Here is a 15,789-nt window from a genome sequence, read left to right as displayed (position 1 = left end):
ACAGTTACAACGGTCCGCGGCCTCGCCAGCAGATCCGGACGACGGTGAAGGATGAAGGTTACGACGGCTGTGGCAGCGCCAACAGGCAGGATGATGGTGCACAGGACAGAGCTACGGCAGCGCCAGTAGTCCGTCCAGGATGAGTTCTTCTTTCGTCTCTCGACTCCAAGATACAACTGCCTTCCTGTTCTGGAGCTGCCCCAGTTATAGGGCTGGTGTGCTTTGATGTCCGGACCCTCGCACTTGGAGGTCGGGAGGTCCGGGATGAGGGAGTCCAGACACCCAGCAGGGGGGTGGAGCCAGCGCCCGGGGAGGCGATGGGCGAGCGGCACTGGCCGGGGGAGAACCATCGACACCTCTTTCTCCCATTGACTGGCCAAGTAGCTCGCTCGCCTCCTGGGTGGAGGGTGGTGCCGGAATGTCTGAGGCCGGGCTAGGCCCAGGGTTGAGGTCGATCGGGGGCCAGGCGGCCTCGTGGCGAAGTGTCCAAGATGGCGGCCCGGGCTGGGCGCGTGGGTCGGCCGTGGATCGGACCCACGAGGTTATCATGCTTGAGGGCAGGTGTCCCTGAGGGGACGTAGGACGTGCAATGGTGGTGTGTGGTGCTTGTATGACTGGCTCGGGCTTGGTCGAGCCGGGGGAGAGCGGCCCGTCATGTGGCCTGTCCAACAATGACAAGGCCATTTATTTAACGATTACGCTATCGGCAATGTAAATGACAATGCCATTTATTTATGTTTTTTTTTTAAAACACCCCAAAAAAAATGTCATGAGCAATGCCAATAGCTCTACCTTTAATATTGCCGAGACCATTGCATTGTAAATGCTTGTTACCTTTTCCATTGAATAACATTGGGCGCCCGACGGCTCAAAAGCACCCTGCACCCAGCCGCCCGAGTGCCGCTGGAAGGGAAACTACTACCCTACTCTACTTCCCCACTTGCCCTGAGTAAGTGCCCAGGAGCTCAGCTTCCACAGCCGCGTGGCCTGCTTGCTTGCATGCAGTCACCAACCAAAGGCCCCCTCCCCACCATTTGATAACATTGGGCCTAACTACCTCTGCACCCGGCCGCCCCTGCGCCACTGAGGGTGAACCAACTGTACCTACCTGACCCTGGGGCACCCCTGAGTCTATGCCCAGAACCTTAACTTCACCAGTCGAGTACTCACCTGGAAACCGATAACTCACTTTCCTGCCATAAGATAACATTGACTGGTTTGACTGGATAAATCTTCAGTGTGAAGTTTTGAAACTCTAAAATATTCCCATAAAATCAGCCGAATACCGAATCCCGAAGTACTCCCCTGTGATCAGGAGAGAAGCCAGAGCTGTACCTTGTAGGCCAGTACTGAACCGCAGAAGTAATCCTAACCGGGGTTACTAGTCCCCTGTATTTTCTCCGTAGGAATCCATTGACTGCTTTTCTGTGAAATTTCTTCTGTCTACTTTTGAAAACTTGAAATATTCCTTAAAAATCGTACCAACTACTGAAACGTAATTACTTAACTGTCTTAGGTAGAGATCCCAGTGCTAGACCTAGGAGCCCAGTTCTGGATTACAAAAGTAACGAGAACGTACTTTATCTGTAACCTGAATTTTCTCCCATTGGATAACATTTCTAGATTTTCACTGAAAAGTTTCTAAGTGTGAACTTTTAAAATACCTTTATATTCCTTAAAAATCATTGCAATAACCAAAACGTTTTTACTAAACTGTTTTCAGCTTAGACCCCAGGACTGAATCTAGGATCCAGTCCTGGAATTACAATAGTAATTTACAAAGTAATCAACTGCATTTCTTGTAGAAAAACCCATTGAGCTCAATGTTAGATTGTGTTTAGAATTGTGTTGCCTACTGCAACCCCTGTACCTGTTGTGTGTACAAAGTTATTTCCTTTCTGCAAAGTAATTACTTGAGATCACTCATAATTGAGAAAAGTATATTTTTGATACCTGTTGGTTCTAAAAATAAAACAACTATATCTTTTGATATAAAAACAATTGGCCTGGAGTTCAGTCCTTGAGTGTGTGAAACCTTTTGCTGACTGAGTGTGTACAACAAATGCTTTACACTGTCCTCTGGTACTGCCTTACTGCTCGACCAAGCTACCACTTTGGAGAGTAAGGTCCGCCCTGACTTTAACCTCTGTTATACCTCTAGGGTTGGTGGTCTCTATACACACTGTACCTTACTTTGATCCAGTATATATATAGAGCCACTTTCTCACAGCCTCTCACAATTGTTTTTGTGCAGGAAGGTGCCCATTCTTGCACAAAAAAATCCTGCCTGCAATAGAGGCATCCTTGCACCATGGTGCCAGGGTGCCTGCGTTGGCGCTGGGCTAACAAAAGGGCGCCAGTCAAAGGGAAAAGGCAGGAATCCACTGTATTGACTTAAATACGGTGCATTCTTGTCCTTTCTCTGTCACGTAGTCAGATTAGCAAGGTAACTTGCTGCGCTGCATGACAAGTTCATAAATCTACCCTTACAGCAAATAAATCTCCCCCTAAGATCCTTCGAGAACGGAGCAGAGACATTGAGCCACATGAGCCTACAACAATTTTGCCAGGTAAGGCAATAGGGATATCGGTTGATAGTTTTAAAGTACAAAGGGATCTTCAACCACTTTCTTCTGCGGTGGAATGACCTCAGCCTCTTAAAGGAGTTTGGTAGCCAGCTAAGTAATTATTATTAATTCATTTCGTCTTGCTTTCAGCACCAAAGCTTACTGCACACAGCTGCTACGTCATCCTGCATTTGCAGAGTGGCCGATGCATATAGTTCTGCACACCAATATGTGCTTAGAGCCTATCACCATCGGGAGAGAGTGTGACTTGATATATTTCACAGAGAGCAGTAAAGTTAGCTGAAAATGTATTTATTTTCATTAAAGATCATTTAAAGGGAAGAGTTATGATATACGTCCGTCCAGCACACACACAGCAGACTGACAAATGTTCAGCTCTGTGGCAAATGTGGATTTATTGGGTTCCTGTTATTTGTTAATTATATACCAAAGACAGTTTGTTTTCCAGTTGTTTGTGTCATGTCCGTAGTGTGCTGAAGTAATGAAATATATCCGTGGTTACAGGTTACAATTGACAGCTCTACTTTATTTGCTGCCATACTCTTACAATGAGCTAATGCTCCTCACATGAACAAGGCTTGAAACAGTTTCCAAAAGACGAACAGCAGACTCTGTATTGTAATGTTTACTTTTTTCTGTACAAACAGTAAGCAGTTTGGTGGGTCGTAGGCTTGATGACAAATCCTATTCTTAATTGTGAGAGTATAACAGCTAAAAATAAACTCTTCTGTTAAATTTTAGACTAAAAGCAATCAAGGATTTGATGTCCCAGGAACACCGGACAAGGAATGTACCTTCAACCCTGGCTAAACACGCCTTCCCACAGCCCATCTCATATTAATCCAACTTTTCTTCCTGCAATAAATGCCCTCCACTTCCCAATATCTCACTACTCAGAAGTTTAAAGTCTACCCTCTTGATCTGGAGAGTCACTTCCTCCCTCTGTGAGCTCTACTTTTCCCTGCTCCACACAGAGTGCTTGTTCTCGTCCGGAGTTTGCCTCATCCATGTGGGCTCATCAACCCATGACACATATATATGAAATATAAAATGTTCCAAGGGAGATCACTGGTGCTATATAAAACACTGAAAAAACACATAATTAGGTCTAATTACCAAGTCTCTGTTTGCTAATAACTCATTATAAAATTACCGATCTAAGTGAGAATAGCTATTCAAAGCCCCAAGGCAGTGTAGTTTTCTTTCTCTCTTATCAGTCTACGTTGTTAATTTGCTATTTTGGATTTTTTACTGCCAGCGTGTTTCCGTTGATGTTCATTAAGGTGGCTTTTCCAAGTGAAACTTTTGTCACAGACAGTACATTTATAAGGCCTTTCTCCTGTGTGTATTCGTATGTGCCCATCCAGGTAATCTTTCCGATTGAATCGTTTGTGACAGAAATGGCACATGAATGGTTTTTCACCAGAATGTGTTCTATGGTGCTTGATAAGGTGACTCTTGTAATAAAAGATTTTCTCACATTCAGTGCATGGATATGGCCTCCTTCTTTGATTCGGTTTCATAAGTCTTGGACTGTCTCTACTGAGACTGTAACTGGTATCCAGCTCGGCACATGTGTATCTGCTCGGAGGTTCAGCTGTGTTAGGAATATTGTTATTGCATTCATTATATGTGTTTGATCTTCCGAGGCTGGGGCTTCTGCGAGGTGAACTATAATGTGTTGGGTTGCTAAAAGTACTTTCACATTGAGATGTTTGCTCTCCTCTTGGTTCCGGATAGCTTCCTGACCACGTCTGGAGTCTTGGGTTTGCTTCCCTGTTCAAGCTCTGGGGAACCATTGTCTTGATTCTTCTTCTTTCAGAGTTTTTGATTGAGTCTCCAACTTTTATTTGTCTGCTCATGCTTTCACCACCTGGATGATTGAAATGAATCAGTTATTAAGTGAGATAGAGACTATTTTCTTAAAAATGATCAGTCTTATTTCCTAAAAATGATCAGTCTTATTAGAATTGGTATAAAATGATAACCCTCCAGTGAACATACATGATCCAAATAGCGCTAGTGTAATAAAGACACCGAATTGGGGAGAGGAAGGGTGAGAGAGACTAATTCCAACAGAATAAACATTTTAAGAGCACCTGCCAGTGTGCTCAGTGTATGAGATATATTAGAGGAGGCTGGTTCTTATACGAGGTAGTACCCAGAATATTTACTCTTTCCTAGAGAAAATACACACACACACATATCTGTTTTAACAGTTTTGCCTTAGTATTAGTAAAATAATTTATTATTTACTTATTCAAGTATAGACTGTTACACTTTTAAAGTAAGATGATTGAACGAAAGCGTATGTTATCTTATGGTTTAATGAAGCTGTCTTGTACCATGCCTAAAGAGAAAAGACACATTTTAATGGAAGCAGATAATCCAAACTGAAGAAGGGAAAGAGATCCAGACAAAAGCATCAATTCCCATAAGGGGTCAGACACTGTAACAAATTCTTCTTGTTCTCATTTTACTCACCCGAGGCACCCCCAAGCCTCATACTGTCCCGATGATCCATCACATAGGTCTCCTCTTCATCTTTGATGTGGAATGTAACAATTTCAAACCCTGTCACTTAAAAAAGATAACATTTACATCAATATATGACACAAGAAAGGTCTGCAATACATATGTGAAAACGTGCTGTATTTTCTTTTATAGTTTAGTTGGTACATCACTGTTTACATCAAATTAGAAAATTACAATACTAATGAAACAAGGTCTTACAGCTGCAGCCTCATTCGCAAAGACCTACTACTACATAAGGAAAACAACAGCTTCCTCTAACAATCGCCATATAATGAAATAAGTGCTCTAGTTTTCAATCCAATCCAGGAGAGTTGTGTGATCCTGTTTATTTAATGCATTGCTGGAAATCAGGACATACGATGAGCAAACATCTATCAGCTTGATACAACATATGGCAAAACGCCTTTACAGGGACCTGAATGAAAAACATCTTCGCATTTGCTTGCAAAAAGATTACAGGCAGCGTTTTAGGTTGTATTATTCTCAAAGTGCAACTTTTGCCACTAGTCCTCTTGTTGACTGGCCATAGCCAAACAGGGGTACAGTCTGTATAATACCCAACAGAATACTGTTCAACAGGGCGTACTGTCAGAGAGTGTGAAGGAAGAGGACATAACTATTTTAAAGTCCATTGACCGGATCTAAGGGGTGGTACCTGGAATGAATCAGCAAACAAAGCCCCTGCTACAGTATGGCATGGGCCAAGGGCGTTTACAGTCACCTTGAACAAGTCTCAAAGGTTACATTATGGACAGGTGCGTGAACAAAGGGTTGGTGGGAGACAGGTATACACAGCGGGTGGTGGGGGCTGGAGTCACCCTCCACAAGTCTATCAATAAATATATTATGTTAGGTTGTATTAAGAGTATGGCAGGCATATCATCCAGGACAGTGTCCTGGTGCCTCAGGAAGAAAGGTGTGGACCTCACATAGGGTTATTGGAAAAAACTGATTTTAAGTTTATTTCACAATTCTAGGACTGAGCTGGTGGCGCGGATGCGTAAGGAGAGGCCATTGCAGACTTTAGGAGCCAGACATCAGAATGCACCCTTGCCGGCACTAGCTCTTTGGATGCTGATGAACCGGAGGTTGACTGAGTGGAGGTTTCGGTTCGGAGTATGAACGCTGATGAGGATGTGCAGATATGAAGGGCCTCGATTGTGCAGGGCTTTGTAAGAGTGTGTGGGGAGCTTGAAGAGTTTGCGCTTGTGAGCTAGGGGGACAGTGGAGGACTTTACGATGCAATGAAATGTGAGGGCAGGTGAGAGTTTGAATGCGGCTATTGTTGCTCTGTTGGATGACCTGGAGCCACTTGGTGAGCTCCAAGGTGATGTTGACACAGAGTAAATTTTCGTACTGTAGAATGTTGACGATCAGGACCTGTGTGACGGTGGATGTTGAGCGGGAGCCATCTGAAGATTTTGCTAAAGAAGTTGAGGGTGTGGAAGAAGCAGAAGCGACCAACTAGGCTCCTGACTTGGTTCCACTGGCTCCATGTTAATCCAAGTGTTGGTGGCCATCAGTCCGCAGACTAGAGCGAGAGTGCCACCCTTGTCGGAGTGGAGTTTCAGGCACTTGGGCTTCATCCAGATGGCAACTTCGGACATGCAGGTGGTGACGTTCGTCTGTGTTTTAAAAACGTTGAAGGAGAAGGATGACCGAGTGATTGAAGGGCCTGAGCAGTACCGATATGGACACGGAGGTGGAAAGGAGGGAGGATCATGCCACCGTGCCAGGTCTATCAATGGTTGCATTATGGATGAGTGCATGAATAAACCCTCAGTTATAACATGGTGGACACAGCATGTTCACAGTTACGTTATGTTATGTTATGTTATGTTAAATTTAGCTTATAAAGCGCACGTACGCCCGTAGGCTTCATGGCGCTGTAGGAAGTTTTCAGAAGCACAACACAACAACAGGAGGACAACTTAGAACATCTAAGGATAGGCTTCCCTAAAAAGCCAGGTCTTAAAGGCTAGTCTAAAGGCTAGAATATCCTCGTGTGACCTTAAAGAAGCTGGCAAGGAGTTCCAGAGGGAGGCAGCAAGAAAATGAAAGGAGCTGCCGCCCTGACGTTGTTTCCTAACAACCGGCACCGTGAGCAAGTTTTTGTGACCAGAACGGAGGTTGCGGGAGGGGATGTATCTGGCAAGCAGGTTGATGATAAATTTGGGGCCCTTGCCTTGTAATGCCCTAAAGATAATGCAGCCGGTTTTAAAAGCCGCCCTCTGGGCTACCGGCAGCCAATGCAGATCTGCCAGGCCTGGCCTGATGGACTGCCATTTAGGAAGCCCACAGATCAGCCTGGCCGCCTGATTTTGAACCAGCTGCAGCCTCTTGAGCTGCCCGGCTGGAAGGCCCAAATATAAACTATTTGAGTAGTCCAGCCTAGACAGCACAAGGGCGATGGTCACCTGTATCAGGGCAGAATGGGTTAGGAAATGGGCAATCTTTCTAATCTTGCGCAGCTGAAAGAAGCATGCGGAAACAACTGACCCTACCTGACTTTTCAAGGAGAGGTCTTCACTAAAGGTGACTCCAAGGCTCTTGACCGTGCGGGATTTGGAGGGGGGATTTCCCATCTCCGGAGGCCAAAATTGAGGTCCCCAGCTGAGTTCGCTCTTCCCAGGCAAGATCAGTTCAGTCTTGCCTGGGTTAAGTTTTAGGTGGTTAAGGCCCATCCATCTCTGGATATGAGCCATGACCTCCCTAAACTCAGTGACAGCATCCGGCGACCCCAGGGGGAAAATCAATTGCAGATCATCTGCGTAGTTAAAGATCCACACTTTGAATTTCCTCAAGGAGTACAAGAGGGGACGCAAGTATAAATTAAATAAAAGGGGAGACAGGGAAGAGCCCTGAGGGACACCACAGTCGTTCTTAATTCTAGGGGCTGTGAAGGTGCCCAGTCTCACTGCTTGAGTGCGGTCAGACAGAAATGATTCCACCCAGCTCAGGGCAGTACCTCTGAGGCCTGCCTGCTCGACACGGCCGACCAAAATAGTGTGGTCGACCGTGTCGAATGCAGCAGACAGGTCAAGAAGCACCAGTGCCTGGCGGACGTCCCTGCACAAGTCTATAAATTATTCCATTATGGATGAGTGAGTGAATAAAAGGCCTGCACAGGACACTAGGGGGCACATGGGAGGAAGGTGGGAAGGATCATGTCACTCTGAGAACTCTATCAAAGGTTAAATGAGTGAGTGAATAAAGGTCCTGTGCAGGACAGGTATACACACAGGTGGTCACCCTGCACAGGTATATCACTGGTTGTATTATGGATGAGTGAGCGAATAAAAGTACTTCTGCAGGACAGGTATGGGCGCATGGAGGTAAAGGGGAAGAATTATGTGACCCTGCTCGAGTCTATCAGTGATTTATTGTAGATGAGATCAGGCCTAAAATAATGCACTACTCTTTTGCTAGTCTTGAGCGCTGCTCGATACTGGCAGGTGTTGAGATGAGAAGAGGATTATCCTCTCAACAGACCTGCACATCTTGCCTGGTGAAAAAAATGAACAAGGTACATCTGAGATCTTTAGATACACTGCCCAATGCAGAGGGGTCTACTGTTTGGTGTAAGGGTATTCTTACATTACAAATATATTTGTAACACAATTTTTCTTATGAAATAAAAATACGTTACCAAAATTGATTTAAAGGCATGAATTTGTGAAGAACCATCTTGTTTAGAAAATTACCTTAATAAACTACGAGAGATCTTGGAAGGGTCCATTGTCTTTACAAAGGAACTATGATATGAAGGACACATGTGGGTACTTGGGTCAATAATGAATCAGATCACTATCGCCCATAAACGTTATATATTTGTTGTTTATTTGAATTATGGAAGTGATCACTCGCTATCAAAATCCATGAAAACTCTTGGGCTCTGTGGATTCCTTGAGAGGGTCACTCACTTAGGAATCTCAGCGTCATTAATATCTGAGTACCTGTGACGTACCAGAGTTTGGGCTGGTGCTGAGTTCTCCCACTGATGCTCCACGATGATCAATGGAAATTGAAAGGGGTTCCTCTTTCCGCAAAGAGACTTCTGTATTGATAAACGGATATTCTGTGGAACAAGTAAAGGATACGTTTACATTCACTACATTTTAGTACCTTTTCAATACCGTATATATCCAGTTTTAAGCTGATTATATTCTTCACTAAGCTGATATGCGATTTGCTTCCTGAATGTCGAAGGACACCCTGGAGGAGATGCCTATTTTTATTTCTATAATAAGAACCTTTTTAAGAGCCGAAGGACACCAAGGGCCTGATTTAGATCTCAGAGGACTGGTTACTCCATCACAGCGGTGTTGAATATCCCGTCCACCGAAATACAAATCCCATTGTGTCCTACGGGATTTATATTTCGACTGACGGGATATCCATTATTGTTGTGGCGGAGTAACCTATCCAGCAAGATCTAAATGAGGCCCATAGTCAGTCGCCCGTACACTATAGAGGTTCACAGATCCTGCTGCAGAACTGCAGCCAATGCACTCTGATGCTGCAGTGACGCTCAGTGAACCACCAGATACAGGAATCACCAACACAACGACCATAACAGGAGTGAACAGGTGGATGTCGGGGCTAAGGAAGTACTTCTGAACCAGGTCTTTCAAAGGCAATGGTGCCCAGCACATACATTTGTGCTTCAGCCTCCAAGCTTTGTGTCTAGCATTCGATTTTATGCGTAGCCACTGAAGCATCTACACAGATGCTGTTACTGTTGCTAAAGTCTGTGTGCTTATATCAGGTTTAGCTTAATCATATTCTCCCTTCCCTTAACTGTGGCTTCAGACTCACCGGGCAGCCTGATGTTCTGCAGAATCTCAGAATCCAATAAGTATAAAATTCTATTAAAAAAGTCCTTCAACAAGAGCTTAATCATATTTGCTCATAAATCACTAAACATTCTCCGGTTGAAGGCAGAGGTTTTGATAGCAATGGTTCCCAGGGTAGGCAGGAAAATGATCCCTTTATTTCTAGCATTGGTTGACAGCTGATCTCTTTGCCAATAATGGCAGTAAGAGTAACTGTGAGGTAGGAGGACGGTCCACAGAATTATATGTTCAAGAATCAGCCACTCTGACTCGTGGCCTTCTGGCTTCAACAGACTTCTGTCCCATTCACATCTCCTCCTCTGCTAAACACCTATAAATACATTGTGGAACCTTGTGCTGCACCGTCCAGGGTTATTCTTCATTCTGCAGACATGCTTGTACTTGTATCAAAGTCATGCGGGTCACTGTCATACAAGTTGGAGTTCACAAATGCAGCACACAACTCTCTCCACTCTCTAAGGTCATCTACCAGCTTCTCGTCCCTTCTGCTTAATTTCATACAGGCCACTTCAAGCTGGTGTCCACTCTCTCACATCCCGGTGCCATGCTCCAACTATGGGGCCGCGTTGACCCATCCATGTATGGCACTTCTGCATTTTGCTAACACCAGAAGCAGCTGCAATATTTCGTAAGCCAGGTTTGCGCCCCTTAGGTTTTCTAACATATACCAATAAACAGTGTAGTGGTGAACTTTTGACTTGGAAGCCCGTACCCCTCTGTACATCGGCTAACACCCAATTACAACATGTGTTCACCCTGGGGCTCCTCCAAGCTAAGTGTAAAAAAATTAGCTCCTCCCTCACCACATTGTGGGCAATCATCCAGTCAGGAAGGGGTAATATGATGAAGTCTCACAGGTATGTACGATGTAAAAAGTTGTAATGCACCAGCTTGAATCATGCATTACAGGATACTGTATGCGTAAGAGCGCTAATAGCAGTCCATGTCTTGTCATCCAATGGTGTGCCTAGGTCTGCGCCCCATGCCACTCTCGCCTTTGGCGGAGGAACAGTCGCGTCCACCCTCATTGCATTATATAGTAAAGAAATCAACCGATGTCCAGAGCCGCAGGTTAGTAATATATCCAGGGTATCCGTCATCTGCGGGATAGCGGGACAAGTGGGCTAAGTCACTTCAAATACTTCTGTCAAGAGTGAAATCCCCACATGCCTGCTCATACGTGATGAAAGTTTCACCAAGGTATATATTGGCCATCACTTAACAGCCACCGCTACTACATGCCTGAAAAGACATATGGGCCATCATTACTGCACTGGCGCCAATATCTATATGGGAAGTTTCCTATGAAAAGGGGCGTGTTTCGACTACTTCCACATAAAATTGCCTAATGTGTGCACCTTGTCTTGGTAAGCTGTGGAGGAGAGGGTGTGGACTGAGTTTGGATTCTGATGTTGATCCACTTAATGCACATGTAGTAAAATCTTTGATCTTACAATTTCTTTTTTCCTTTCTCTAGAATCAAAGGCCCTGATGAGAATCCTCGTACATCTGTAGGATTCGAAACGCGTTGGCCCTTTACCACCTTTAAGTCTGCTTGGGTGACAAGTTTGTTCGAATTGTTTTTGCCGCTTATCACCCTTAGTTGTACATTACCTTGTTCATCCTTGTGTTCGATTCTATCAAAAATTGTGATTACTTGAACCTTTGTTAGGAATGTACATTTTATGTAAATAATTTCAAAACCAAACTCTTCAGAATACTTTGCAGACTGTGGCCTGTTCTAGCATCTTTGTGTTTGTCTGTTCACTGTAAATACTGTTCACTGTAATACATGAGTTTTTCATGTTTCCCATTGTCCCTGAATGATTGGATGTTGTATGCGTGTGATATGCCTGATATAATGATAGACCTTTCCTCCCCACATTTTTGTACCTAGCATGTAATATCGTTTATTTTTGAATTAATTGTCTTTTGATAACATTAAGCAAAATAATAAAAGCTACTAATCAGCTCTAAGCCTCGAATTTTGCTTCAGGTCGAGTGTTTCAAATTGCTAAATGGTTATTTGTATCAGTACTGGCATCCCCTTCTTGTTGTTATAATGTGTGCAGTGTGGCGCACCATATAGGGCACGTTGTCCGTGGCACCGTGCCCTACATCAGGGCCACTGGCAGTCTGTTAGCAGGAACAAGTCTTGTCAATAATCTCTTCTCCTAGTCATCGCCCTCATTGAACCACTGGGTTGACTGTTGTCGGTGTGCCGGCTAGTAATACAAGTCCAGTCTCGGTGCCTCCAGCCCCCCTTCTCGTACCGGTGAGACAGGGTGCTCAAAGCTACTCTGCTACAGTGACCTGCCCAGAGCAGTGATATGAGTACTGAGTTCAGTTGTTTAAAAACAGCCTTGGGGGCAGGGCATAACGAATCCTGTAAAACATAAAGATAGCTTGGTAATACCACCATCTTGGACACGCCTGTCTGCCCATCAGCTAAGGTGGCAACGTGTTCCAAAAGGTCACCGACATCCACAATGCGGCAACGACCCTATCCACATTAACGTGCAATAGATGGACATCTGTATGCACCACCTGTACACCCAGATAGCGAAAGGGTGCCAGTTCCCAGTGTAACCCAAGACAAGGGAGGCGATCTAAGGGTAATGTTGCCATGCTCACCTGGGGGAAGATTAAGGATTTATGGTGAATAAAGCGCAAGCCAGAGAAGTCACCAAAGTCACCTAGGAGACACAAGTCTAGGCAGTGCCACGGAGGTGAGGCTGTACAGAAAAGGGCATCATCCACGTACAATGATATCACGTGCGTGGCTCCACCCACACAAATGCCTCAATTTTCGAGGTTTAGTGGCACCCAAACTGCAAGCGGTTCTATTGCTAGGGCAAATAGCAATGGCGAAAGTGGGCATCCCTGGTGCGTTTCCTGTTCTAGTGACCACACTCCAGAGTGACTCAGGCTCATGCGAACCATTGCACAATGGGTTGTATAGAGTAGTTTGACACACTGCAGAAACTGTGGCCCTACACCCACCACTGTCATCACCTCCAGTAAGTAGCCCCAATGCACTATAATTATGTCTTCTCATGGTCTATCAATACCAGGGCCGGCTCCTCATCCCTATGCTTCACTTCGACTAGTAAGTGTGATAATCAATGCAAATTCATGCTGGTATTACGGCCGGGTATAAACCTGCATTGGTCCTCGCGGACTAGTTGGGCATATTTGGGGCTAGTTGAGTAGCCAACAGCTTACACAGCACTTTAACATCCGTGTTTATCATGATGAGCGGGCAATACGCCGCTGGATCCAGTTTATTGCCACCAGGTTTCAAGAACATGCATATCTCCCCCTCCCTCATAGAGGGAGGTAATACTCCCTGGTCAAGTGCCTCCCTGAACATTAGTAGGAGGCTTTGCACAAGTGTGGCCGAACATGCCTGATAAAACTGGGGCGGGAGCAGTCGACACCCGGAGCCTTTGCCCTAGGAAGTGCCTGCAGCATGCACGTTTATCTTCCAGTGACAACTGGGCATCCAGTGACCCCACAACTAACGGGGGAAGGCACGTTAGGGTCAGCCCTTCCAGGAATGACAGCGGTCAGGTATGTCTGTCCATCAGTTTCTACCACCGGCAGAATGCCCTCCTCCTCTCTGACAGACCCCACATGTCAGTCCCATACATATACCCCTCAGCACCACTTTCAGCGACTCCCACTCCGTAGCTCTTCTGGACGTCACTTCCCAGTTAAATGTCATATAGCTAGTCAATGCATGAGACAGTATCTCTCTACCAACTGGGTCCTCAAGAATATCAGTGAACATTCTCCATGATCTTGCCTCTGTACAGGGCCACCCCATTTCATCGTGCAGCTGACCAGAGAGTGGTTGGATAGGAAATGGGCTAAGTGCGTCACTACGATGTCTTCTAGCCTGGGCAGCCATGACAATAATATCCTATACAGCCTGCTGTGGGTGCTGTGAGTGGGTGAGTAGCAGGTGAATAGCTTCTGTGTCGGATGTAGGAGAGTAGGGTCTGCTTCCTATGGTCATCCCCACTTTTTGCTGTGATTTTCTGTTTTTTTCGACTTTAGTGTGGCTGTGGGCCTGCTAATCAGACCCACAGCCCAGCTGTTCTCTCTCTAAATTGATATCATGTACTTAAGGTACATACCTGATTGGGTAGTGGGTCACCTTTGTGAGCCCCTGTATAGTGTACCACAGGTACCCAGGGTATAGGTGCATCCAAGGCCTACCAGGGGCTGCAGCATGTATTATGCCACCCCTGGGTGGCCATCCAAACTGACATCACAGGCTGATCACTCATCTTGGGTAAGGTGGTGTAATCACCCTTACTTAGATATATTATACCTCTATCTACCCACATATATAGACACATATACACCTATAAGTCACTCCCATGGTAGGCCTCGACAATCCTGGATGCAGAGTGCTTGGTTTTATGTGAGAGGGTGCCCTAGCATGAGCCAAGCCCCTCTGCAGCTTTCAGAACCATCTCCTTATAGCTGTTCTATGATACAGCCATACCATATACTCTTAAGTACATTATAATCCTCGTGGTTATTGCTAACTTTGGTTTGGCTTTATCAAAACATGTTGTGTAAGGTGTCAAACACTTTGGAATACTACCCCCCTCCCATTCTGGCGGCGGGGGTAGCATTCCACCCTTCTAGAGGGAAAAGACATGTATGTTACTGCTTTACCTGGTTAAAGTTAAACAGAGCCTCAGCATCACAAAATGGATGCTGCTTCCACAGACACAAGTCTGACCTCCTGCTGCTGGACGAAACTCCGGCAGGGGAGGCCTGGACAATAGGTTTCTTGTCCAGGGAGCTGCCAGCACCTCCCCAGACAGGCAGATGTGTATTGGGTCAGGGAGGGCTGCATCAGCAGATGCTTTTTAAGACACTGCCTGGGGCACACAAGGGTCTCAATGCATAGCCCGGTTCAAACCAGTTGCTGGGGCACTCCAGCCCTGCTCTGGCGCGAAACTGGACAAAGGGAATGGGGTGTAACCACCCCCTTCCCAGGTCCACCCATAGGAGGGACCTAGCAGGTAATCCAGCCCCCATCCTTAGTATAAGTATAGGAGCTGTGCCCCCCAGACTTTAGATTATCCTGGAACAAAACTTTGATACAGAACTCTTGGACCTTCGACGATCTATTTTGACTAGAAGATTGAAGACATCTCTCTTGTGGCCAAGGAGTGACCACCCTGTGCAAACAGGCACCATCAGTAACTTGCTGGTCTGCTTTGTTGACGCTCCCGCCGGAACCCGAAGACTCCGCGATATAGGAACTGGACTTCCAGACTTCTCTGACACCGACCAACATCCACAGCAAAGCTGAGATCAGTGGCGGACACGAGAGACGTGAGACCGGACACCCTGGACATCCTGCATTTTGCTAACGGCATCGACTCCTGAGGTAACTCGAAGTTGTGCACTGGGGTACGAGAAGCCCCAGACCGAGCACCATTTGCACCGAAGCTTAGCCCTCCACACTCCACGAATGCCGCGTGGGGCCCGCTCTTGCATTTCAGCTCGACGCGTTTTCCCGGTTGCTAGCCCGTTGGCTAGTACACCTCCTGAAGACAAACCTTTGAAACCAAACTGCTTTCATGGTTGCTTCAGGCTTGCTCCAGCTTCCCTGCAAAGGAGAAGCTCCTCAGACCTTGCTGGTCCGACCCGAAGCCCATCTTCACTTCCTGCGTTGATTGCGTTTGCCAAGGCTTCTTGGGTCCAGTCCGGATACCGACACCGCAGTCAACTAGATCCTTAGTGGGACAGCTCGAATCCAGCTTCTGGTCATCGTCAACGCC

General features: G+C 45.9%; 1 protein-coding gene across 2 annotated transcripts in view; it reads right to left on the bottom strand.

Moving 5' to 3' along the window:
- Positions 1-3,195: 3,195 nt before the first annotated feature.
- LOC147664908 (uncharacterized) overlaps positions 3,196-15,789 on the bottom strand; it is a 45,259-nt gene continuing 32,665 nt past the window's right edge. Inside the window, exons 4-6 of one of the 2 annotated variants that reach the window (XM_086949900.1) lie at positions 9,091-9,201; positions 5,073-5,168; positions 3,196-4,461 (exon numbers count right to left, since the gene is read on the bottom strand). In XM_086949900.1, the coding sequence (XP_086806026.1) occupies positions 3,815-4,461; positions 5,073-5,168; positions 9,091-9,201 (854 nt within the window). In that variant the 3' untranslated portion in view covers positions 3,196-3,814. The remainder of the gene's footprint in view (positions 4,462-5,072; positions 5,169-9,090; positions 9,202-15,789) is intronic. The other variant, XM_086949901.1, reaches the window with a different exon arrangement.

This window comes from Lissotriton vulgaris, unplaced genomic scaffold (assembly GCF_964263255.1).
Source record: "Lissotriton vulgaris unplaced genomic scaffold, aLisVul1.2 SCAFFOLD_671, whole genome shotgun sequence".
NCBI lineage: Eukaryota > Metazoa > Chordata > Amphibia > Caudata > Salamandridae > Lissotriton > Lissotriton vulgaris.
This window is presented reverse-complemented; position numbering and strand designations above follow the sequence as displayed.